At 51.6% G+C, this 25854-nt stretch overlaps 1 protein-coding gene across 5 annotated transcripts in view; it reads right to left on the bottom strand.

Annotated features, from left to right (window-relative positions):
* UBASH3B (ubiquitin associated and SH3 domain containing B) overlaps positions 1-24766 on the bottom strand; it is a 145968-nt gene extending 121202 nt beyond the window's left edge. For 2 of the 5 annotated variants that reach the window (XM_058687085.1, XM_058687086.1), the window contains exon 1: positions 24248-24766. In XM_058687085.1, the coding sequence (XP_058543068.1) occupies positions 24248-24408 (161 nt within the window). In that variant the 5' untranslated portion in view covers positions 24409-24766. The remainder of the gene's footprint in view (positions 1-24247) is intronic. The other 3 variants (XM_058687089.1, XM_058687084.1, XM_058687087.1) reach the window with 3 other exon arrangements.
* Between the last annotated feature and the right edge of the window lie 1088 nt (positions 24767-25854).

Here is a 25854-nt window from a genome sequence, read left to right as displayed (position 1 = left end):
CCGCGAAGTCAGACACTCAACTGACTGAGCCACCCAGGCGCCCCATGGTTTGTTTTGTTTTTTTTTTTAATTTTACAATGTCTTGGATTTTACCATAAGAATCTTTAGGCTTGCTCCCGTCTTGTATAAGAAGACAAGTGGAACACTTGATTCGTGCATTCTATTATGCTTTTAAATAACTACTCTAATGAATGACCCATTAATTACCATGAATGAACAAGATTGAAATGAAAGCAAATAGGTATACATGAAATAATCTCTAGCCAAACTTCATTTCTTATGGAGTAGCACCTAATCTAAGTTTTATTTTGCTAAATTAAAAAAAAAACACACACAACAAAAAGCTTCGCTGTCATATTTTGGGTGTGGAAAAGCCTTGGGTCTTGCTTTGCAGAATACATTTTCCTGGGACAGGCTGCTCATAGCATTTGGCTTTGACACAGCAGCTTTGACATTTAAAAAGCCCTTAACTAACTGCTTGCAATTTATCAGGAAGAAAAAGGTGATTCGCCTCTTAAGCATTGTTTATTCTGCTTATGTTATGGAAAAAAAAAAAAAAAGAGAGAGAGAGAAGGATCTAGATCCCCTTTCAAATCGGTTATACACGGAGCAGGGAATGAGCATTTGCTTGGAAGCAAGCAAGCCTGTTTTCGAGTCTTAACCAGTAAGTTGCTGTATTACGTTGAGAAAGTCATTTTCCCACTTAGGTCTCCATTTCCTTGTCTGAAAAGAAGCGTTTGGAATGTCATTCCCAGCTCACCGGGTTTTCACAATAAAGCATGAGGTTCAGGAGGTATCATGTGAAAGCTGAGGGTCCAAATCCTATAGATCGGGGTCAGCCAACTACAGCTCACGGTCAAATCCAGCCTGCCACCTACTTTTATATACAACCCACAAGCGAAGAATGAGTCTTACATTTTTAAATGATTGGGAAAGAAAACAAAAACTCGAAAGAAGAATATTGGGTGACAGGTGAAAGTAACATGAAATTCAAGTTTCAGTAGCCATACATAAACTTTTATCAGAACACAGCCAAGCTCATTTGTTTACATATCATCTGTCTGCTTCTGTGTGACGACGGCGAAGTTAAGTAGTTGCCACAGAGACCATGTGGTCTGTTGAACCTAAAATATTTATTCTCTGATTCTTCATCAAGAAGATTCTTGATGAAGAAGATGATTCTTCATCAGCAATTTGCTGACCCTTGCTATAGGCCAGTAGGTCTCCAGCTTTAACGTACATACGATGACCTAGGGATCTTATTAAAACATAGCTTCTGGGGCGCCCGGGTGGCTCAGTCAGTTAAGCATCCGACTTCAGCTCATGTCATGATCTCGCGGTCCGTGAGTTCGAGCCCCACATCAGGCTCTGTGCAGACAGCTCAGAGCCTGGAGCCCGCTTTGGATTCTGGGTCTCCCTCTCTCTCTGCCCCTCCCCAGCTCACACTCTGTCCCTCTCTCAAAAAGTAAACAGGGAAAAAATAAATAAATAAAAAATAAAACGTAGCTTCTAATTTAGTAGGTGTGGGGCAGAGCTCAGGCGCTGCATTTCTAACAAGCCCCAGGGCGCTGCCAGAGCTTGGACTGGGGACCGCACTTTGAGTGGCAAGGCGAGGCTCTATCAGAAAAATCTGGTTATGCCACGAACGTGCTCAATGTCCTTTGATGCCTTTCCAGAACCTTCAAAATAAACACTGGACTTCATACTCCTATGTGATTCTTGCCAGTCTGTACGGTTTCGTTGCCCCCCCCCCCCCCCCGCACCATGCATCTCATGCATATACCTGAACACACACTCCCACATGTGCCTTCTGCTCCCTGATGCACTGGGCTTGCTCATCCATGTGCTAATGCACACACTGGTCTCTTCGTCTGGAGCATTCTCTCCTCTCCCCACCCCTCCCCCCTGCCCCGGACACGACCAATTGTCCAGCTTCTTGTCCTTCATGTTTCAACTCAAGTTTTGAAAGGAGCCTTTCCAGATTCCCTGAGGCTGAGTTGAGTGGCCCTTTAGTGAGGTCCCTTAGTATTTCATGGCCCTCGTCACAGCCTGAATCACACGCCCCGTGACCTGTGTCCTTAAAGCAGACGTCACTTCACTTATTCCTGCATGCAGGGGTATAACGTACATTATTTGGAATGGGACAAATGAAATGCCCAGGGTCACCTAGCAAATCAAGTGAAGAGCTGGGACCACAGCCTACACCTTCGGGTTCCGGGTGTGTGTTTTCCTTTCCCCCGAGCCACACCTCAGAAATGGATATGTTCTGTTGTGACCGATGGGGGAATTCGTTTTATAGCATTCCTAACAGAAATAAAGCCTGTGCTCTGAAACCCTTAGAGTGTTTGGGGAGGGCAGCCTCTTCCCGTGGCTGGCCACTCTGTAGGGTACCGAGAACTTCCGGGCCCAGGGAGCAGCTTCTGAAGACCTATCTCTGGAACTCTGGGTAGCAGGTCCTGGCAACAGCACCAGCAGGCTCGGCACCCAGAGCGGGGTGTCCATCGTCCCGGGGCGGGAGGGTGGCCAGGACTTATGCAAAGTGCTCAAAGGGCTCAGTGAGAAGGCCTGGGAAACAAATACCTGAGGCTTCAGGCATGTCCCTTCTTACTTCTTATGGCCTCTACTTGCCGGTCGGTTACCTGAACCCAGAGGAATGTGGATCAGCCAGCCAGACGTAGGCTGAGGGCAGCCAGAGTGGAAAGAAGGGTGGGGACCCCTGTCAGCCAGCTGATCAAGAGGCCTGGGGAAGGAGGGGTGGGCGGTGGGAAGGGACAGTGTGTGGAGCGCGCCCCACCCTGAGTATGACCCCACTTGCTGAATGTGGCATCTTCCCCACCCCTCCTCCACCTGGCCTAAAATTCCCATCCTTAAATTCACGGGGCTATTCTCTCCAGACGGCCATGGAGGGTTGCTGTGGACTGAACTGAATGGTGTCCCCCCCAGAATGCATATGTTGAAGTCCAACCCCCTCACGTGATGGTATTTGAAAATGGGGACTTTGCGAGGCAACTGGGGTTAGATAAGGGCATGAGGGTGGAACACAGATCTGCTAGGATTTGTGTCCTTATAAGAACGACTCACCTAAGAAAGGCCATGTGAAGACACAGTGAGAAGGGAGCGGTGTGCAAACCGGGAGGAGGGCCCTCATCGGACCCCCTCACCCTCCCAGATCTTGATCTTGGACCTCCAGCCCCCACAACTGTGAGAAAATAACTGACTGTGGTTGAATCTGCCCAATCTGTGGCACTTTGTCAGGGCAGCCTGAGCTGACTATGACCGCAGCCTTCCTTCATGGGTTAATTTGATCAATTTCAGTTTCCTCCAATGAACCGTTATTAAGCTCATGAAGGCAGCAGGGGCCAGTGCAGCTTGGCTTGCCATCGTCTCCCCAGCACACAGTAGGGGGACACAGAAATAATAAATTTTAATAAAGGAATGAATGTATGGAGCGTTTGCTAGGGACTGGGCACCGCGCAAAGTGCGAGGGAAACAGGAGAAACTAAGACACCATCACTCCAAGGAGACACGGTCTAGTCTACGAGATGGATGTAAACCAACCCTGATGACGTGATGGGCCAAGTGCCCCAACAGAGGCATGGAACGGGGCGCATCCAATGTGCCGGGGCAACACGCAGGTGCGCATGCGCACACTTAGGTACGTGCCAGAGGCGCGAGTGTGCGCTCTGCTTCGAGATGGGAGTGGACAGAGCTGGACGCAGACGTGGGAAATGAGTAATGCGATCCGAGAAATTTTCTCAAAGGGCAGCATATTTGAAAAGGGCATGGATGATTTCACTCGAGAGAAAAGTGCACCCAGGAAAAAAGGCACTTGTTGATTCACTGATTCATTAACGAACTTGAGCCCGCGCGGGGGGTGTTAAAATTGTGGGAAACTGAGCAAAGCTAGCTGAGTGCAACAAAGGGTGCCAGTCAGGGTGCTAGAGCTCCGTGTGTGAGTTTAAAGCCGTCATCCAGGACCCAAAATAAGCGAGTAAACCAGAAACTGAGGCACCCTGACTATAGGTCTAATGGTAAGGGGAAGGAGAGGAAGAGGGGGCTGGAAAGACAGGCAGCAAGAAGCCTCACTGATACCTGATACCTGGAAACACACACACACACACACACACACACACACACACACACACAGAAGGGAGCTAAGGGAGGAGAAACGAGACATTTCAGCAGCAGAGGAATGTTGGACTGTGGGTATCTTGAAACATTCAAATGAAATCTTCAAATGGTCTTCAGGGGGAGGCAGAAAGGGAAAGGCTCCAAAGACAGACTAATGTGGGGATGTTGGAGTAGTCACTTACAAGCTGGAAAAAGCCTTTAATTGCTGTGCCTGGCTTTTCGCATTTATAAAATGGAAACACTACTTACTAATCCCCTCAAGATGGAGAAGAGAGTAAAACACACACACACACACACACACACACACACACACACACACACATAGTAGGATCACAACAAATGTAAGATCTTACTAGCTAACTGTCTCTAATTAAGAACCTCCAAAAAAGCTCCCAACACCCTGAAGTTTCAAGGTGCTTCTCTGAAAGCTTGGAGGAAACCGGCTGCCTCACAGCGCGTCATACCTTCTTGTTTGGTGATTATCCACCGCTTCTGTATCTGTCTGTCCCTTTCCTAATCTCCGGGATTCACAGGGGCCAGGAATGCATCCTGTTTGTCTGGGGCCCGTGGACCTACATGGTCCTCGGCTCGTCAGAGGCGCTCCTTGAAACTTTGGATAATTAATTGCACAGATGGGCAAAGCAGATGTAAACCGTCTTACCCAAAGCATGTTCTAGAACTTTGACCTCACAGCCCATTGACTTCTTGAGACGACACGGTTGCAGACCAAACAGAGCAAAGACTCTGATCTCATCCGGGGACAGACGCATTCCTCTCCGAATTCCCACCAAATGGGAACGGCCACCCAACACTGAGCAGCCCATGTCACCTCCCTCTCAGAAGCGGCATCCACACTTTCGCAAGGAGAAGCAGACGCAACACTCAAAACAACTCTTAAAACACCTTCCTGCAATGTGGGCTATAAACACAGGAAACAGCAGCTGGCTGAGCCACCAGTAACGTTTATTTGCCAGTCAGGGTGCTAGAGCTCCGTGTGTGAGTTTAAAGCCGTCATCCAGGACCCAAAATAAGCGAGTAAACCAGAAACTGAGGCACCCTGACTATAGGTCTAATGGTAAGGGCTTTGGAGCCAGAAACGCTAGGGTTAGAAACCCAGCTCTCTGCCCCTTACTCAATGCATGTTAAATAACCTTTTGAGCCTCCATTTGCGCATTTGCAAATGGGTCTATGAATACGAACTGCAGAGGTGTTCACCGAAGAGTAACTGACACAGTGTTTGGAAGGGGCTGAGGCTGGCGACTGGCACACAAAAGATGATTATGAATGGTCTTTACCATCATGCTCCTTGGTATCTGCCCGAAGGAGCCGAAAATTTATGCTACACAAAAGCCTGCCCGTGGAAGTTCACAGCAGCTTTATTCAGAACTGCCAAAACTTGGAAGGTACCCAGATGTCCTTTATTAGGTGAATGGACGAATAAACTGGTGATCCAGATCATGGGATATTATTCAGGGCTAAAACGCAGTGAGCTAGCAAGCCGTGAAGACATGGCCGGACACTAAATGTACATTATGAAGTGAAAGGAGTCCATCCGTGAAGGCTCCATACTGTATGGTTCCAACTGTGTGACGTATTAGAAAAGGCAAAACCATGGAGTGGTTGCAGGAGGGGCAATGCCAGCAGTTGGAGGGGTTAGCGGGGTGCAGGGAGAGGATCAACAGTTAACAGGTAGAGCACAGAGAGGTTCTGTAGAGCACTGCAAATACTCTGTATGATACTTTATTTTTTTTTTTTAACGTTTCTTTATTTTTGAGACAGAGACAGAGCATGAACGGGGGAGGGGCAGAGAGAGAGGGAGACACAGAATGGGAAACAGGCTCCAGGCTCAGAGCTGTCAGCACAGAGCCCGACGCGGGGCTCGAACTCACGGACCGCGAGATCGTGAGCTGAGCTGAAGTCGGACGCTCAACCGACTGAGCCACCCAGGCGCCCCTCTGTATGATACTTTAATGACAGATACGTGTCGTTCTACATTTATCCAAATCCATGATAAATATCACGACAGTGAACCCTAAGGTAAACTACAGGCTTTGGGTTGACTGTCATGTGCCAATGTAGATTCATCAGATGTAACACACACACCACTCGGGTGAGCCAATACTGATGATGGGAGAGGCTGTGCGTCGGGAGGTGGGGGGTGGACGGGGATAAATGGGAAATCTCTACACCTGCCACCCCATTTTGCTATGAACCTAAAATGGCTTGGAAAGATAGTCTTTAAAAATGCCACCTATCTCCAACGGCTCAGAGGACCTACTATAAATTCACTCGACAATGTCCAGATCTTTGAAAGCACCATGGACCCCGAAGCAGAGCTATTCGCTAGCCCCTGTGCTGTTCCATATCACCTTCCTCCTCTCTCTGTTTCTGGGCATGGGGTAGAGTGCAATGAACGTTGAACGTATCTGATCACTTCTTGATCCTCCCTATTCGACCGGGAGCACCAAGACGGCAGGGGCCGTTCCTGAAGCATGTTTTTCCCTTTTGCTCCTAGCAGGATGCAAGCCCGATAATTGCATGTTGAAACAAACAAACACACAAAACAGCCCCATGAACAGGAAATCGGAGCAGAGGAGAAAGAGGCGCCCTGGACCCGGACATACAGCTCTACAATGGTACTCCCGATATTCTGGCAGGAGTCCAGCAGTGAGCTGAGAAAGGCTGAAGAAACATGATAATACTTCCTCGTTCATGGTGATCTTCTTCTTTTTCTTTTAAAGAAGAAAACTCCCTCTGTAAAAAAAAAAAAAAAGGCAATTCCAGAGCAAAGAAAACCAAACAAGGAAAGAACGTTTGATTCTTTAGCCAAAAGTGTTGCAATATACATTCTCTCCGTCATCAAAAACTGCAGTGACAACAGAAAGAACATCAGCCCTTCTGGGATTTTTCTATTGCAAGGAGTTCAAGGCTGACTTAAGCCTATTTCTCTTACTTTCTTAAAAACATTTTGTATTTTATTAAATTTTTTTGATGTTTATTTTTGAGAGAGAGAGACAGCACGTGAGCAGGGGAAGGGGCAGAAAGAGAGAGGGAGACACAGAATCTGAAGCAGGCTCCAGACTCTGAGCTGTCAGCACAGAGCCCGACGCGGGGCTCGAACTCACGAACCATGAGATCAAGACCTGAGCCCAAGTCGGATGCTTAAGGGACTGAGCCACCCACGTGCCCCAAGGCTATTTCTTTCCTAGCTGAAAATTTCAGCCTCCTAAGTCTGTAAAAAACTCAAAGCCATCTTCCTTCCCGTTCTGTCCGACTTACAAGTTCTTTCTCTTCCTAGTGTTAGGGCTGCTTCTCTGCCCTGGCGTGGTTACATTGAACTTGTACATCCGCTCTGCATCTTGCTCACTGCTGCTTCTCGGAGCCTCTGCCCATTCCCTCTGTCCCAAGGGGATCACATGCCCAGAGCCGAGAGACATGAGTGAATATGTGCCCAGCAAGGGAGTGCTCAATGCTCACTCCTTCTGAGGTCCTTGCCCAACTCCCTGAGTTCAGCACCACAACGTCCCTTCAGCCCGGGGGGTGTGGATAATCCATTCCTAACCAACCCTGGGCGGGGCTGCTCCAGAAGGTGACACCTTCCAAAAGGGAAGGGGATGTTCAGAGAATCCCAGAGACTTGGCATGGAGCCACTTTAAAGACAGGGGGCTCGGAGGTCATGTCCACGTCCCACTAGCTCTTCCTACCTCTTGGCTGTTCAGTATCTCAGGGAGTCAGTAAGCTTCCTCCGTGGGCTCTCTATCTGTATGCTCGCAGTTCTGGGACTGCCTCGTTGTACCCTTTACTAGCTTTGTGTGCATTTCACTTTCGTAGGCGTCTTCTCTTTTGTTCCCCCCCATATGTTAAATAGGGGAAATGATCTGTTGTGCTGTCAGAGCTGTGGAGACAATCTTGCATGTGAGGGCACCTACCCAGAAGGATACCTTCAGATTTCATATCCTTCCCCACAGACCTCAGATCCAGGCTGGATCCCCACCGGGACTTCAGACGTGTTCTCCACCCCGGAACACCTGAGTCCTTCTGAGGAGGCTGATAAGAAAGCTCAGTCACTCATAACCGGAGAGAGAAAACACGACCTCCAGAGGCAGAACACATCACGGTTGGGCCATCGGCTTCCAAACTGTGTTTCTGGTGACCTGGAAAGTGCCCACCTCCAGCAACCGAACTTCCCAGCGAGGTCCACAAAATAAGCAGCCTCTTTTCCTATGTCAGCACTCTAGCCAGCTATCAGAGGAGAGAACCTTCCTCTGTCTCTTATCACATGATACTGCAGTCATCTGCTTGAGTCTTTCTTGCCCAAGACCTTGAGGGCTCCCTGAGCTCAGAGACAGGGTCTTCCTTGTATTTCTACGTCTAGCGCACAGCACAAGTCCCGGCTGCCTGGCACAAAGTCGTTGCTCGGCACATTTTTTGTTGAATCAACAGGATCTTCTTTCTGCCCTGCCTCAACATCTCCCATATATCCCTGTAAATCACGTTCAGCCCCACACTACCTGTCTCCCAGGTCAACTCGGAAACGCACTGGTCAGATCCCCACCATGCGAGAGACGGACGGGAGAAATTAAAAAGAAATTCAAACGAGACTCGCCCCCTTATCTTCCACATCTTTCGGAGCCAGCTGCCGAGGGAACAGCAACCCTCCTTGTTGCTGCAAGGTCCCCTGAGAGTCCTCCCATTTGAAAGCCTTCACCAATCGCGCATGATACAGGCCATCTTGTTCGAGTGGTTTCCCTGGCGTCCCTCCTCCTCCTCCGCTGGCCCGCCTCAGGGCTGGCAGCCGCAGGCCATAATAACAACACAAACACATTTGTCACCCCCCCCCCCCCGCCACGGTTTGGTGGATGAAGTGACACCCAGGGGTCCGTGGCGTCTGAAGCAACCAGACGGCAGAGGGGCATGTATGGCCGCGGTCCGTTCAGCCTCACAGTTGAGAGGCCGTGACCTTACATTTGGAGGAAGAGAAGAACTTCCAATGTTCTCCTCAATCCTGACGCGCGAAGGTGCCGAAGGTCTGAGCGAGGTCCGAGGTCCCTACGGGGCTCATCGTGATGATGTGTTGATTTTGAAGACCTACCTAAAAGCGGACTCCCCCGGGGGCCCCTGTCATCATCACCACACCGCTGACGTGCCAAGGAGTTTTCCTGATAAGGAGAGCCACTCTGTGTACTTGTAAGCGGGCCGAAGGCAGCAGTGGTGTGGTCAGGGTCCAGCACTGAGAAGAACCACTCCACGTGCCTCGACCAGCACCACCCCCCCCTCATTGCCCTGCCCCCCGCCCCCCCCCCCAAACGTGTATCCGATCAACCGAATGCTACTGGAATTAGCCCTAGGCCCCAGGTCTTAAAGACGTTGGGAAGCGAACTTAGAAACTCACCGAAGATTTACAGTGGCTCATTAACTTATACCCAGAGTCCCCTCCTGTGCCCCACGCGATGCTGTGATTCCAGAGCTACTGATCTGAACCACCACATCTACCGTTTACTGATGAGTCAGGCTCTGCACCATTTCGCGTGTATTCGCTCATTCAAACGAGGACCAGGCAAACCATTATGTTCTCTGCCCGAAGAGCCCCTCATGGAGGCCACGGGAACAGCATCCTTCCTGTTTCTATTGTGGAGGCCGGAGAAGTGGCCGGCAGGGAACGTGGTGTTCTGTAAATTCTTCAGTACAATCCTGTGCCTGTCTTCTCAAAGTCCGGAGCTGAGATGGGTAGTGCGCACACACACACACACGCACGCACGCACGCACACACCCTTTCAGCAAGAGTGATAATGTCACTGTAACTCCGTACAACATCAGTAGACGGCCAACCACATTGCAATTATTTGAGCGCAGTAACAGATTAAACCAGTGACCCCAGTTCTGTGTAATCTAAGGCCGTCACATCATTTCTCCGGACCTCAAGTTTGCTTCCTTCTACTCGTCACGCTTTGCGAAGCACAGCCACACATCAACGCGGTGGGTGTGGGTTAGGAACTCAGACCTGGGAGTCTGACTGCCTGGAGTTTGTATCTTGGATCTACCACTTACTAGCTGTGTGGTCTTGGGCCACTTACAAATTGCTGGGCCTCAGTTCTCTCATCTATAAAATGGGGGTAATAACAGTTCCTATCTCATAAGGCTGGTATGTGGCATAAACAAAACTATGTACACGTAAAGTTTTAAAATACTGCCTGGCACACAGTAGGCGCTCAGCGAAGGTTAGCGAGGAGCATTCAAGGCTCCCGTTGGAATGACGAGGGTTGACAAGACAGCAGATGAGTTAGCAACCGGAAAGGCAAATGAGGAGCGCCTGCTAGACCCCCATTCTGTGCCAAACATCACGAACTAAGAGGACAGGCAGACCAAGTGTGTAACACACATGTCGTGGCAGACAGGACAATGGTCCCCAAAGACGCCCACGTCCTAATCCTCTGAACCTATGAATATGTTCCCTTACCAGGCAAAAGGGACTTTGCAGATGTGCCTAAGTTAAGCATCTTGGGCTGGAGCGATGTGGTCCTTAGGTCTTTCTAGAGGGAGGCAGGAGAGGAAGAGACAGATGGAAGCAGAAGTGGGTATGGTCATTCTGTTGGTGGAAGAAGGGGCCATGAGCCAGGGAATGCAGGCAGGCTCTGGAAGCTGGAAAAGTCAAGGGAGCCAGTCCCCTCCGAGAGGGACAGCACAGCGCTGCGGACATCTTGGTGTTAGCCCATAATACCCATTTCGGACTTCTGATCTCCTGACTGTAAGAGAATGAATTCGTGTTGTTTTAAGTCCCCCAATCCGCGACAGAAGCAATGGGAAATTATACTACACGTGGCTTTGGTCACATGTACTGTGTTTCACAAAACGTCTTGTCGTTCACAAAAGCCCCTTGGCTAACTCATTATGACTCACATCCCTACTTCCCAAAAGGGGGTGCAGTGAAAATTTAAGCATCCAGAAGGAAGTGTTCACTTTGATGGAACTGGCCTCTCGTGTGGCTGCTCACGCACGTTCCTTGCTCAGAGTTTGCCTCTCTGAAACATTGGAGCTTGCTCAAGGAAGACTAGAACAGCCTACCAGACGTCACACAAAACCAACAGTTCACAGACTTTCTGGAAGAGCCTCAAAGTCCCAGGACCCAACCACTGATAAGTACTATCACATCATGTGTGCATGACTTTTTGTCATTTTTCATTACATTTTCATTACACATGTATAAGTGTGTATACACATTGCCTCATTTTGATTCATCCAACCTATCAAAATACTTGATCAAAACCACATCCTCAGGGACACCTGGGTGGCTCAGTCTGCTAAGTGTCCGACTTCAGCTCAGGCCACGATCCCACAGTCCATGAGTTCGAGCCCTGCGATGAGCTCTGTGCTGACAGCTCGGAGCCTGGAGCCTGCTTGGGATTCTGTGTCTCCCTCGCTCTCTGCCCCTTCCCCACTCACACTCTGTCTCTCAAAAATGAATAAATGTTAAAAAAAAAAAATTAAAAAAGTAAACACACATCTTCAGAAAGTGACAGATCCAGAATCTGAAGCTAGTCTTTTTGTCTCTAAAGCCGGCCTTCCTTCCCCCCAGAGCAGAAGGCAGTATTTGTTCTTACCTTCCAGGATGGGTGGCCGAGACACCTAAGGGTCCTAGAGGTGACCATTCCAACTGGCCAGAGACAAATTAGCTCCCTCTTCCAGAGGCTGAGATGTAAGCACATGGCAGGCAGAAGGAGGGGAGCAAAGGGAAAGAAAGGGCAGAGAACCTGTATGAAAGGGTTGATCAAGGCACTAGCCCAGTCCATTCCTCCAGGAAATGGAGGTGAAAAGCCTTGTTAGAAATCTCCCTCTTGGCGGCAGAGCCTGGACTCAGGGAAGTCGCCTGATGTATATAAAAAAGAAACTGTTCTGGCCTGGGAGTCAGGAGGCCTATGGTCCACTTCTGTCATAGACCAGCTGTTGGTCTTGAAAAAGTCACTTCATTTGTTTGTCTCATTTTACTTTTACGTAAAAAGAGGAAGTTGGGCTGGAGAAGGTTCACCGGCAATTCTCACTACACATTGAACTTCTTCGCCCCAAAGCAAACCCTACCATCCATCATACGGGACTCTCCAGCCAGGAGCAAGAGATTACCATCACGCGGTTAAATACTAGGCACAGTCTGGGAGGTCAAAACTAACGAACGTCTCTTGAACACCTGTGTCTACCTACACCTTCTGTTATCTGTAGCTTTCACAAAGTATTGTGTTCACGACGCTGTTCATTTTCACATTCTTTGGCGACCCACGAAGAACCACCGCTCGCCAAACCACCGAAACTTAAAACTATATATTCTGTTCTCTACGTCGTCCATGCCTACCGACTCTGAGAAATTCAACGTAAAACCTACTATGTAAACTATAACTTCCTTTTCTTTGGAGTAAAAGCACTCTCTCCAACCTTGATTCAGGTGCCCCCATTTCAAGATCTTCTCTTGGTTCCCTCTCCCTCTTCTTTCCTCCAGCATTTCCTTCCTGAGCACCCAATAAAGCCGTCACCCGTTCAGGGGCCCCACATCCCCGCTCGTCTCCGGGTTGTAGGGGAGGGCAGGCAGACCCATGTGTGCGAACCAGCTTGCCATGACTTAGGAGACTGGACAACACCTTCTCTTGGGGACACGGAGGCTGCTCCAGTCCCTGACCACCAACCACCTCAAGAGTCTTGATGTCTTACAGACGGAGCACAGATCCCCAGCCTTCCTTGAAGAGCGATTTCTGATGCAGAGATGGTAGTAACAGGTGCTTACTGGAGAGAGGAAATTACAGAAAATGAGCTGAGCGCATGGCAGGCTGAGATCTCACCATCCGGAGACCAAAGAGAGGAGGAACTGAGAAGGTTTCTCACTGCTTTAGCCACAGTCCTTAGGGCATTGGCGGGCAGGCAGTAACCACCGGGAAAGACGGAAATGAATGAAGGGTCACTCCAGCAAGGAGAATCAGGTGACCTTGGCCTGGTTTCCAGTGAGGACAGGTGAGTTCCGATATGGATGGGTGGAGGCAGGGTTCTGAGATATGGATGGGGGAGCAGGTGAAATCTCTAGTGGTGGGGGAATCCAAAGGGGAGATGATTCTTACATCAGAGATTCCAGATCATCTGTCCATTCACGGTTAGATCCCAGTCAGCAGCCTCAATTGCAGAAAGAGGACTCCAGCCGTCCGAGGAAAGAGTTCTCAGAGAGCAGGGCGGCATCCCAGGGGTCTGATCCTCAGGAAGTCTGGGGATGCTGGAGAGGATTGCCAGAAACCCCACACAGGAGCTTTGGAATCTTCGTCTGGGAACACCTCCTCCACAACCCACAACTTTACTCACTTTGGAAGTGCAGAGGGAATGGAACATTTTGTGGACCTCGATCTTTTTCATGAAATTCTCTTCTCCCCTGTCCTCTTCCAGGACACCTGTCATCTCGTTCTTTTCCTGCCTCTTGAACCATTCCTCTTAGCCTGCTTCACCTTCTTTCTTCCCTACCCACCAGCTGGTCCCCGCAATTCTATCCTTGGGGGTTGGCTCCTTTCCTTTTCTTTGCTCTCTGCCTGTTCTTTACACCTGCCTTCTGCTCCCATCAGTTCCCAGCCCGACCTCCCCTCGGAGCTCCAGATCCCTCTTTCCTGATCTATGTGTTCACAGCACCTCTAACGTGTCCCAGAGTACATCATCGCATCCTCTGGGTCACCCAACCTTCTGTGTGTCCTAAGTTGGTTGGTAATGTTTCCACCTTTCCGATTTGCCAAGCTCAAAATCTTGGGCTACCTTTCCGCTGCCCCTCCTCCTCGCATCCAATGGATCATAAATCCTGTCGATTCCATTTTAAAAATATCTCTAGAATCTGGCTCTTGTAATCTCAATCCGAGTCCTACTAATCGTCCACTGGGACCATTACAGGCACCTTCCAAACTGGATTCCATGTGTAGTGCTGCTCTGCTCTGTTCCATTCTTTCCACCGCCTTCTCGCTTTAAGACTTTATTTCCCACAACCTCCGGCCCCAGCGCATTTTTCCACCTCACCTCTCACTACTTCTCTGTCTCCTTCCCACCAATCCCAGCCCCGGGGTGCCTTGCTCTGAAGTCCAGCTGTTCCCTCTGACTGAAATGCGTCCTCTCCTCATGCCCAGAAAAATCTCTACTCATTACTTAAGGTCTGCCTTAATGATCACCTCCTCTGCTTTCCTCAAAACCTTCTTCAGTTACACTAATTGTTTTTTTCTGTGGTCCCACAGGGCTTATTTCAAATCTCAACCACAGCACTAATCATATTGCTCTATCACAATTAGTGTTTCCACGTCTTTCTCTCTCGAGGAAGGCTGAGCTCTTGGAGAAGAAAGACAACCGTCACATCCCTAACAAGTTCCTGGCATACAGGAGGCACTCAGTAAAATGCCAGTGGAAGAGCGAATGAAATAACATCCAACCTCAACTCAGGCCCAGCTGTGGGCCAGCCGTGTCTTTTGGTAGCCAAAATGTCTCCTTCTCTTTCCAAGCTAGATAGTGACAGCGGGGGAGAAGACGGGAGAGTCATGAGCAGAGTGAGTCAAGAAACTCAAGTTTAAATTAAAATCTTATCTTCCCTTGTGGTACAATATGAGATCATTCAAACGGTCTACTCATCTTCCCAAACTCCCCCCCTCTCACACCGAAGGGTGCTGCGGCCATTCTGTGCACACCTTGAGTTTACCTCAGGGCTTCCTGTCTGGTTACAGCACCCTCTTCCTCTCACATACACACTGCATCTATCTCTTGCAGCGCATGGACCACATTTTATCATAATTTTCTATCTTCCGCACTAGACTGCCAGTTCCTTGAGGGCAGAGGTTATATATAATGATCCTCTGTACTCCCGACTCCTGTTATCACAGGTTATCATAGTTGCCCATAAATACGTAATAAAGTGCATATACATTTAAAAACCAAAATTGGCACTGGGGCGCCCGGGTGGCTCAGTCCGTCAAGCCTCCGACTTCGGCTCAGGTCACGATCGCTCGGTTCGGGAGTTCGAGCCCCGCGTCGGGCTCTCTGCTGTCGGCACAAAGCCCGCTTCGGATCCTCTGTGCCTCTCTCTCTCTGCTCCTCCCCCACCTCTCAAAAAGAAAATAAGCATTTTTTTTTTTTAACTTAAAAAAAACTAAAAAAAAAAAAAAATTCTTTTTAACGGGCATTACGAAACACTTGATGGAGGTAACACCTGCAATGTTACGCTGTTTTTTTGTTTGTTTTTTTTTTAAGTTTTGTTGAAGTAGAGTTGACACACGATGCTGTTGTATTCATTTCGGGTGTACAGCATAGTGATTTGGCAAGACGATATGTAACGCTGTGCTCACGGCAAGTGTGGCTACCGTCAGTCACCAGAAAACTCTATTACGGTACCACTGACGTACTCCCTATGCTGGGCCCTTCATTCCTGTGACTTATTCATTCCCTACCTGGACGCCTAGATCTCCCTCTCCCCTTCACCCGTGTTGCCCACTCCCCCACCTTCGGCAACCATCAGTTTCGTCAGTTTCTGTGTTTGGGGGCCTGTTTCTGCCTTTTGTTGGTTTGTTGATTCATTTGTTTTTTAGATTCCACCTATAGGTAAAACCGTATGGTATTTGTCCGGGCTTTCCTTTCCCCTGTCTTGTTCTTCAGGATTTCATTCGTTAAGAGGCCGGGTAAAGTAGGCATCGTGCCCTTCTCTTCCCTGCTTGCCTCGCAGAGAGTAAAGTTCAATAAGGCTGGAGGGAGAAGGGACCAGAAAAGAAAAGAGAGAGGAGAGAAGAAGGGAGGCCGGGAGGGCAGGGAAGGGACAGGCCAGGGAAGAGACGCCAGACGTATTTGTGATTGAACTAGTTCTCCAGGGTGGGTGCGATCTGCTTAGGCAGAAAGCAAAGAAATGACGGGTACCCGCCGTCGATTCAAGGACAGGATGGTTACGGTCCGACGCACGAGACACCACTGGTTCAGAATTCCGGCTGCTCCGTACGGGTCTGAGTGTGTTTGTCTGTGTTTAAATAGACCGGATACATGAGCAGCCATTGGAGGCACATTTCTTCCCTGCCCTGTAAGCGTTTCCTACCCGAGATAAGAGACCGAACATTTGGAGAGGGAAGGCTCACTATAAATATTTTGGAACGGGGCACAGCCAACACGGAAGCGGGATTCTAAACAAGCCGGCTACCTGATTCCGAGAGAAGGTTTATCCAACAAAACCCGAAGAGAAGTCTGAACCGTTCGGCTGCCTCTGGCCATCTGTGCTGTCCGCGTCCCCTTGGCATTTTCCGGGCTGCTGTGAGCTGCTCTGGTGGTGTTCCTTTCAGCTTCCCGCTGTGGGTGGCGACGGCCCTCGTCCCTGGCGGGGTTCATTGCCACGGCTGCTTTATGTACAAGAGTGTTCACGCTTCCACTGGGGCAGCCGAACACAACGGGAACTGTTGTTACACCAACAGCTGGTGACTTCCAGAAGGGGAGATGTCCCTTTGATTAAAAAGGTGCCCGTGCGCAATTTGTTTCCCCCAGGGGCTGGGCTCCAGGCACCTACCTCCTCTCTCAGTTAACCAGCACTTTCCTTGTGTTTTTGCAAGAGAGCACATCATGTGCCAATTTGAAAATTACACTATTGTGTACTACTTAAATGACGCCCCCCTCCCCGCTCGTTGTAATTACCTCCTATCATTCTTTCTTCCCGTTTGTTTACTCTCCAGAATTTCAGTTGTCAGTCCTGAACCGTTTTCTCTGAAGGGAGAAGAGAAGAATTTGACGGCAAAGCACCGGAAAAAATAAAACAGACACGGAGAAGCCAAATGCTCTGGAACAGACAAGCACACAAGAGGCGGTGAAAACATCCTCGTGCTGTCCAGAGACACCTGTCCGTGTCACCCTCGCGTCACCAGAACGCCTGAGATGTGGTTGACTTCGACCCCTTTTGCAGGTGGCAAGTCTGAGGCGCGGAGAAGGAAAAGGCTGGGTGTGAAGCCACATGGCCAAAAAATGAGAGCGGAGCAAGAGTGCAAAGCCAGGGTCTGACAGAAAGGTAAACTGAGTTTGCTTTATGCTACCACTGGGCTACCAGTGGGGTGTGAGCGGAGTACAGAGCCTTCAGACTATCACCCGGGCCCACAAGGATGCACAGGAGGGTCACTGTGGAGGATGACAGTCAGCTAGAGAGAGTTCCAGGCTGCCTCTGACAGCCGACTTCAGAGGGCCAGGTGGTGAAACTTGGCATTCATCTTCCCCTCCTGAGAACCGCGCGGAGTTTACTAGGATGCTGCGCACATAGTAAGAGCTCAGGCGATTTCTGGATGTTCGTCTGAGTCATTCGTTAATAGGCCTCCTCCCCATAAACAGTAGGTGGCAAGGAACACGCCTGCAAAGTCGCCAGGCAAACGGGGGGGGCTGTTGGCCAGAGGGACCCACAAGACAGGAGCCCTCCTATCACATGACCCTGAGCGCCTGACAGAAGGTCTGCCACACCCATGCACCCACCCTCCAGGGACATTCTCCCATAAGCCTCTGGGTGACACCCAGTGCCCCCCGAGAAATTCGTCCAATGAAGAAGACAAGAGCTGTCGGTCCCGGTGGGGACCACAAGCGTCTCGCTCTCCAGAGGCCACCCAGTTCCGCCGGGACTGTGCCCATCACAGTGCAGAGAAACCGTTCTTGAATGAGCTTTTCTCCGCCCCTCTCTCCAGGGCTACAGTCTGATTCCATTTGAGACGAATCAGAAGCCAACCATATGGCACTCCTACAAATCCCCAACCCGGGCCATTTATGATAGTCAGCAGCTCGGGCAGCACTGGCTCTGCTCCACATCTGCTTCTACTCCGCCTGGCACCCCTCAGGGCGCTCCACGGACAGAGGTGCAGGGGGAACAGAACCCGAGTACCGAGGAATGGCATAGGCTCTACCCCCGGCTCACTTCTTTAGGCCCACGGCTCAGTGAGGCGCGAGGAGATGAAGCGCGGGGGCAACAAAGGAGCCGTGCAGGATAAGATCACCGCTGGAGTGGCCGTGACGCCTGTGTCTGCACCCAAGGCTCACTGAATGCCACATGCGCCGGGACTGTTGGCACGGAATGGCACCCTCAGCCTTTCCAACAGCCCTTCAAGGTACGTATGTCATTGTCAACATTTTACAGACGAGGAGACGGAAGCATTGCACGCTGGACGGCCGGCCCCCAGGTCTCCCGGCTGTCTGAACGGCCACGGTTGACACGTCGGTGTGGGAGGCAGATGATGATGGGGTCTGTCCAGTTCCCGGCTGCCCAAGTAGAGGGGCGCCCTGTCACAAGCACACACGCGTCGGGTGCCTGCTGGGATCAGGGGGACGCTGACACCTCCACCACCAGTGTCACCGGCCAGAGTGGAGATGGCAGGGGACCCGGGACTCCCTAGGTTTATTGCTTCTCTGAAAAGGCAAGCCTTTAGCTCTGAGAATTAGTGCCCACCGCGTGAAAAGCAGCCAGAGTTTGAGGCAGCGGAGGGCAGGGGGCAGGTGGTGACAAAAACCAGGGGACAGAGTCCCGAAGCATGGTGCTCTTCGCTCTTTGTGGCACTGAATCTCCTGAACCTCAGTTTTCTCATGAAACCATCCAATGTCTGAGACTTGAGAGTGATTATGTATATAAAGCTGCCCGGTCATCTCTAAGGTGGTCGAAAAATCTAAGGTAATATTATTAGGGCGTCGCGGAACTTCCACAGAAAGTGGGACCCAAGGGGTTATAATTACGTTAGCAGCAAATTCAAAGCCCTCAAGACCTACCAGCGACAACAGGAGATGAACTACTGATTCACGCGACATCACGGAAGAATCTCAAAAATATGAGGCTGAAGGGGAGAAGCCAGGCAGGCATAAGAGTATATACACTGTAGGATTCTGTGTCCATGCAGGTCTAGAAAATGCAAGCTAATCTGCAGTGCCAGAAAGCAGACCAGTTCCCCAGGGATAGGGTGGAGAAGAAACTGACTGCAAAGGGGCGCAAGGGAACTTTCAGGGGTGACAGGCAAGTGCTGTGTCTTACCGCGGTGATTCCACGGGGGTGTTCATATGTCAAAGCTGATCAATCCTTCGATAGATTTCACTTCAGGTACATAAATTTTACCTCAATAAAATTAAAAATAAAAATGTGTGTCGAAGTCCCCTCCCTTTGAGGCCACCTGAGGGGCTCGGTCGGTGAAGCGTTTGACTCTTGATCGCAGGGTGGTTGAGTTCGAGCCCCGTGTCGGGCTCTGTGCTGACAGCTCAGAGCCTGGAGCCTGCTTCGGATTGCGCCTCCCTCTCTCTGCCCCTCCCCCGCTTGTACTCTGTTCTCTCTCTCTAAAATACATACATACATACATACATACATACATAAATAAATAGAACAAACGAGCCTTTAATCATGTGCTTTACCTCACAAGACTGCCGTGCCAATCAAGAGGGCAATTTGGTGCCCGTGAGAGTAATTTTTTCAACTGCAAAATAACACACAGACGTAGAGGAGTGTCGGATGAACGCGCGGTCTAGCCGGGTAGCTTCGAGAATTCTTTGCCCCGCCCACCTATAAGAAAGATCCTTTCACCCCCAGGTGGGTCGGGGTTTGTCTTCTCTCTCTCCCCAGGGTCCCTGCCCAGAAGTGGCCACAACTCAGGGATGCTGAGTTAACCAAGCACTTTCAGAGGATCTAAGGTCAACCACCAGGTAAGCTAGAGAAGGCCAGAGAAACTGGATACTTTAATTCATGGGCTCTGCAAGGTGCCTCTCAGTTGCACGCACAGCCAGCTCTGAGGGTGTTTTCTCTTTGCGCAGCGAGGCAGAGCGAATGCAGCTTACCGTCCCAAGGAAAGTTCCTTCTTCTACCGTCCTGCTCTTCAACTAGGCATCGTTCAAATATGCTTCATAGGAAAAAAGGTCGACCTAACGGCACATGACCATCTTCACTGGAGACCTCAACCAGCAAGCACCTTACCTCCGTTTCTTCCAACCCAACACAACAATACCATAGTCCTATCTGTCTGGCGTCCACATTATATTTTTAACGAATTCGAGATCCTTTCCTGCCCGTGACGCGTTGTGTCTTCACAAAGCCCCGTGAGTTACACAGGCTAGGTGTTGCTGTGCCCGGAAGCTGATCGGGATATTGAGGAAAATGGAAAACCTAAAAGCTTTCTGTGTCAGAAGCGGGACCCGCACATGGGCCCCGGATCCCCTGCCCCCCCACCACCCCGCCCCACCCCATCCTTTTGCAAGACTGTATCTTTCCATCCTTAGCAAACATTAGAGTCATTTGCTAGAGACAGACTTCTAGCCACCGGCAGCCTCAAACAAACCCAACTAAAACAAAACAAAACAAAAGGTCAGCGTTGGATCAGCAAAGACTCCTCAAATTCAATGGTTTGGTGAAGCTCCCACAGTTGGCCTCAAGCTGCAGAAGAGATAAGAGATAAGAGCCCCACCTTCCCCACCCCCCACCAACCACAGAGGCCAGGAGGGGATGGTATGAAATCAAGTAGCAAAGCAACAAACCCCATCAGAGCGCCTGTCCCCCCTTCTCTCCTGACCCCTAGGCACCCTCCTCCTTGGCTGGGCAGGCTCTTCTCTTTCCTTCCCACTAAACCTGCTCTAGCCTTGACCAAGCTGGACCTTTATTTTTAGAACTTCTGGAACAGAAACTTTTAGAAGAGCTAATAGGCATAGAAAGGAAAAGGAAAAAGAAAAAGGAAAAGAAAAAAAAGGAAGTGACTGGCCATTCTGGCCCCTTAAAGTCTTCCTTCCTGAGGCCTTCCTAACACCTCCTTACCTTGTGCCAGCTCTCTCTCTCTCTCTCTCTCTCTCTCTCTCACACACACACACACACACACACACACACACACGCACAGACACCGGAAAAATCGCTACTTCTTAATCCTCCATTTGGCAGGTCTTTCTACAGCAGTGTCGATGGACCGAAGGTAATAGGGTGGGATGGAAAAATCCTAGCGCAGCTCCAGGGAAGTGATGAGCTAGAAGGAACATACCCTGAGGTCACCCTGCTGGCTCAGCACTCCTCTCCCTTATGGACACCTAATAAGCATCCGCTAATGAATCCTGTTCCCCCCAGAGGGAGCCAGTGAGGCCCTGAGGAGTTAAGTGACTTGCCCAAGACCACAGCACAGGCTGGAATAGGACCTGGGCCTTGCTGGCCTGAGCTCTCTGCCCACCCACCCAGAGCTCCGTGGAAGGTCCCTTTCTGCTGCTGCAAGACAGCAGACCCAGGGACACCCACAGGGAAACCAGAGCTGTCGGCCTGGGCCACCACCATTCTCTCCAAAGGGCCGCGTTCCAGACACTGGTCTCATCCCTTCCTGAGGCATCACAGCCAAGTCTCCCAGAGCCCAGGAAACCATCACTTCTCCCTCCTGCTTGCGATGTCACCGTGCTGCTGCCTCCAGCCTTAAGGCCCGAGAAAGAGGCTTCTCAGAAGCTAAGCCCGATGCCCCAGCTCTCTTTCTTCTTGGCCTGGCCTGGCAGCCTAGGGAGAGTAAAACCAGGTCAGGTGACAGCCATGGGCTCTGCCCCCACCCCACCCCCCAGGCAGGGAATCTGATGGGGAGACAGAGTGGCAAAGCCAACCTCCTTCCAGCCCAGGCTGCCTCATGAGGACCCACTCGGCCCCCCTTTCAGCAAAGAGAGGCAGGCAGTGCTAGTCATAATAATAATAATAGCTGTGATCGGCTGAAGAATGGCTCCCCAAAAGATAGACAAGTCTGCATCCCCGGAACTGTAAACATTGCCTGATGGTAAAAATTAAAAAAAAAAAAAAAAAATTAAAAAAAAAAAAGCTTTTGCGGATGTGATTAAGGATCCTGAGATGGGAAGGCTATCCTGAATTACCTGGAGGGGCCCTAAAAGTAATCACAAGGTCCTTATGGGAAAGGGGCAGAGGGAGACTCGAGCCACAAAGAACGGCGATGTGGCCGCGCAGGCAGAGATGAGAGTGATGCACCCACAAGCCAAAACCTGCCAGCGGCCACAAAGGCTTGGGTGAGGCAAGGGATGGATTCTCCCCTGGAACCTTCCAGAGGAGGCACGGCCCTGCTGATACTTTGATTGCAGCCAGTGACACAGATTTAGGGCTTCTCGCCTCCAGAACTAGGAGGAAATCAATTTCTGTTGGCTCCAGCCTGCCAATTTGTGGTTATTTGTTATAGCAGCCACAGAAACGAATACAGGAGCTGACATTTAATAATTACCCACTAGGCTCCAGGCACTGCCCTAAGCGTTTTACCCGCATTAAGGCATTACACACTGGCTCTGGATGTGAGGTCAAGCAGACATACTCCGGGTTTGCAGGCAAGCTTTATTGCTTACTGTTGTGACTTTAAGCAAGTTACGTAACTTCTGTAAACCTGTCTCCGGATGTGCAAAACAGGCGTACGAATTACCTTTCTCATCGCGTCGCTGGAAGGATAGGTGGTTACTTCAAGGGCTTAGAGCAGTACACAGTAAGTACTCAATAAATGCTAGCTATTAGGAGATCTCAGGAATTCGGCCAGCCGCAATTAGACCATCATCCTCATCTGTCAGGACGTGGGCAAGGCCTCCTGGACCCAGTGCAGGAGAAAAGACACCGCTGGCAAGTGGGTTTGAAGAGCCAACAGGACAGTCTGAGTGAGTGCAGTTAAGCATTTCTTGCCTTAACTAAGCAATTTAGGTCCTTACTGCTGGCCTAGCTTCCAAAAAGGCAGATGCCCAAGACGGCGCTCATTGTGCAGCATTGCCCGGCTGATTTTCCAGCCCCTACTTCCGGTGCTTAAGGAGAGGGAGGCACACACATCACCCATAGTAAGGACCTAAGTGGCAACATAACATCCACGCCTGACGCAGCCCTGCAGAACCCACCACACTTTCTCCCTGTAACTCTGGCATCGGGAAGCGGAGTCCCTCCGCTTTGGAAGTCAACCCCGGGCAAACACCTGAGTCCGCCTCCTGAGTTTCCAAGGCCACTCACTCCAACCAGTCCCAGCGGGGCGGGGTGGAACGATAAAACCAGGGGTCTGCTTTGGTTACCAGATTGCAGCCAAGTTAGTAAAGAACAGAGGAAGCAAGATCCGCCCAGGGGCTGGGGAAGGGTAATCTAGACTTCCCAACTGAAGAAAAGGGGGAAGAAAATTTTTTTTTCCCCTTAACTTGGCCCTTTCCGATAAAGTTTGCCCAACTCTCCCGTTTAGGTGATGTCATTCAAAGAAGCAGCGCCTCCACAGGATGGCAGGCCTTGGGTCCCCACCTAAGAAATCTGCCCTCCAGAAATTAACCAAGGGAGAAGGCGCCTGGCCCGGCCACCCGGCCTTGGCCTCCTCCTAGGCAGGGTTCCAGCCCCACGGTCTTAGTTGACAGGCTTAAGGCCCCTGCTGCTGCTGCCGCCTCGTGCAAGCAACTGGCCGGGCCTCTTCCCGGCGGACTGCAGGGACAGCCACCTGCGCTCCCTCGGCCCTTCCCTACCCCACCCTCCAAGGGGAAGAAGGATGAGGGAGGACAGCTCCCCTCCTTACTCTCAGGCACCCACAGATTTCCGCGCTGCCGTCACCACTGACGAGAACCCGGGTCCCCAGGAGGAATCGCTTCTCCTTCCTATTCCATCCTCCCTATCAATGAACACGCAGCAACACCCACGTCCCCGCTCCTCCTACTCCGCAGGGAGACCGACCCGGAGAGCGACATCCGGAGCTGGAAGGCACCGCAGTTAAGAGCGCCGGCCCCTCCGCCCCGCCGGTGCCTTCGCCTTCTCCCAGCCACCGGAGGATCCTAAGCCAGCCCAGCGTTCGGGATGGGATCCTCGGCGGGGCCCCGCCTCCCCGGGGGCCCGGCGCTGCAGACCTCGGGGAGCCCGCCACGGACGGGCTCATCCCACCGCGGGGGCCGGCCGCGGGGCACGGCACCTGGGAGCCGACCCCGTAGGCGTGCCTCACCTTGGGCGCCGCAAGCAGGCGCCCCCGCCCGCTCCCGCGCCGGGAGGGGCCGAGTCCCGGGCCGCCCGCGCGCCCGTGCTGCCCCAGCAGGTGGTGGGCAGCGGGGAAGCGCGCCGCCCGTCCGGCAGGCGCGGGGAGGCGAGCCGGAGCGAAGCCGAGGGCCGGCCGCGTGGGGCGCGAGGGGCGCGAGCCCCGCCACTTACGCGCGGGCTCTGGGGAAGCCCATGGAGAGCAGCACGTCCAGCGCCGATCCATGCTTGATGGTGCCCGGGCGCTGCTGGCGGCTCCTCCGCGGGGTGACTTTGCTGTACAGCTCCTCTCTCGCAGCCATGCCGAGCGGGCCGGGGTGGCCGTACTGAGCCATGGCTCAGCGGCCAGCCATCGCCGGGGAAGGCGCCCGAGCCCGAGCGTCCGGGAGGGAGCAGGGGAGGGGGCTCGGGGACCCGGCGCCGGGCGGGAGGCGGCGGCGGCGGCGGCGGCGGCGGCGGCGGCGGGGGCGGCGCTCGGAGCTTCCCCAGAGTCGAGACTGACGCTTCCTGGTGAGGCCACCGGAGCCGGAGCGGCCCGCGGGCTGCTGGGGCCGGACCAGCCGTCAACTGCTCGGGCCCCTGGGTGCCCCCCAGCGCGGCGCCCGCAGCAGCCCTCTCTCCTCCGCCCCCTTCCTTCTCCGCTCCCAGCAGTCCGGGAATTTGCAATGAGTAATTTTTGAATGGATCAAAAAGGAAAAAGGAGCCCGGTGGGCCGGCCCTGCCTTGCCAGCACCGGGGCCCCGCCCCTCTCTTAAAGCCACAGCGCCGCCCGAGGCTGCTCCGGGCCGGGCGCGGGCTGCCGCGTCCCGGTGCGGCCAAGGCGGCGGATTCGAACCAAAGAGGGCCGCCCCTGTGCGTGGGTTCCGGGGAGTCGCTCCCCAGGCCCCGGTCTTCTCCATGACTTGCACATAGAGCCAGCTGGGCCTCCAGATACCAGATCGGGCCGTGTCAACTTTCATGTGGTTCCTGCGGTTGTAGATGGGTTAATAATGGAAATTGGGCCAACTGATGGATGGTATTAATGAACCAGAAGGCCAAGCCCTGTAGGCCCAGATAAAAGGTTTTCCTTCCGAAAGACCCTACAAAATCCAGAGGATTGTCGTGGCCACTGGAGACCAAGTTCCCAGCAGGTGGCCAAGTGGCCACAGTGAAGACCTACCGTGCTCTCCAGGACTGAAATAGTGACTTCAGGGACCTCAGGCTCTCTCGGGCCTGGGAGGGGAGAGGGAGAGGACTGAGTGGGAAGAAGAAGAGAAAGGGGAAGATGAAAGGAGGAAGGAGAAGGACAGGGAAAGTGGGAAGTGGAAGGGGAGGGGGAGGGAGAAGGAACAGAGAAAGAACACTTTCTAATTATAAAAGGTGTTCAGGCTGGAAATGGGTGGGTTTTTGTTAGGGAATGAGCACCCTGTCAATGAAAGGATTCAAGGAAAGAGTAGCTGATCATTGCTCAGTGGTGACATGTAAGTGAATGCGTATCATAGGTTGGATAAATCTACTCTCACCTCAAAGAAGGTGGGAGTCTTCTTTAAAAATAAATTTATTTATTTATTTATTTAGAGAGAGAAAAAGGGCACAAGTGAGCGAGTGGCAGACAGAGAGAGAATCCCACAAGGGGCAGAGAGAGAGGGAGAGAGAGAAGCAGGGCTCACCCAATGTGGGACTCCAACTCACAAACCATGAGATCATGACCTGAGCCAAAAGTCAGACGGTTAAACGACTGAGCCCCCCAGGCGCCCAAAGGTGGGAGTCCTAACCATACCCACCCTACCCCATCCCCCACA

This window comes from Neofelis nebulosa, chromosome 10 (genome assembly GCF_028018385.1).
Source record: "Neofelis nebulosa isolate mNeoNeb1 chromosome 10, mNeoNeb1.pri, whole genome shotgun sequence".
NCBI lineage: Eukaryota > Metazoa > Chordata > Mammalia > Carnivora > Felidae > Neofelis > Neofelis nebulosa.
Note: the sequence above shows the minus strand (reverse complement) of the source record. Positions and strands in the feature narration are given on the sequence as shown.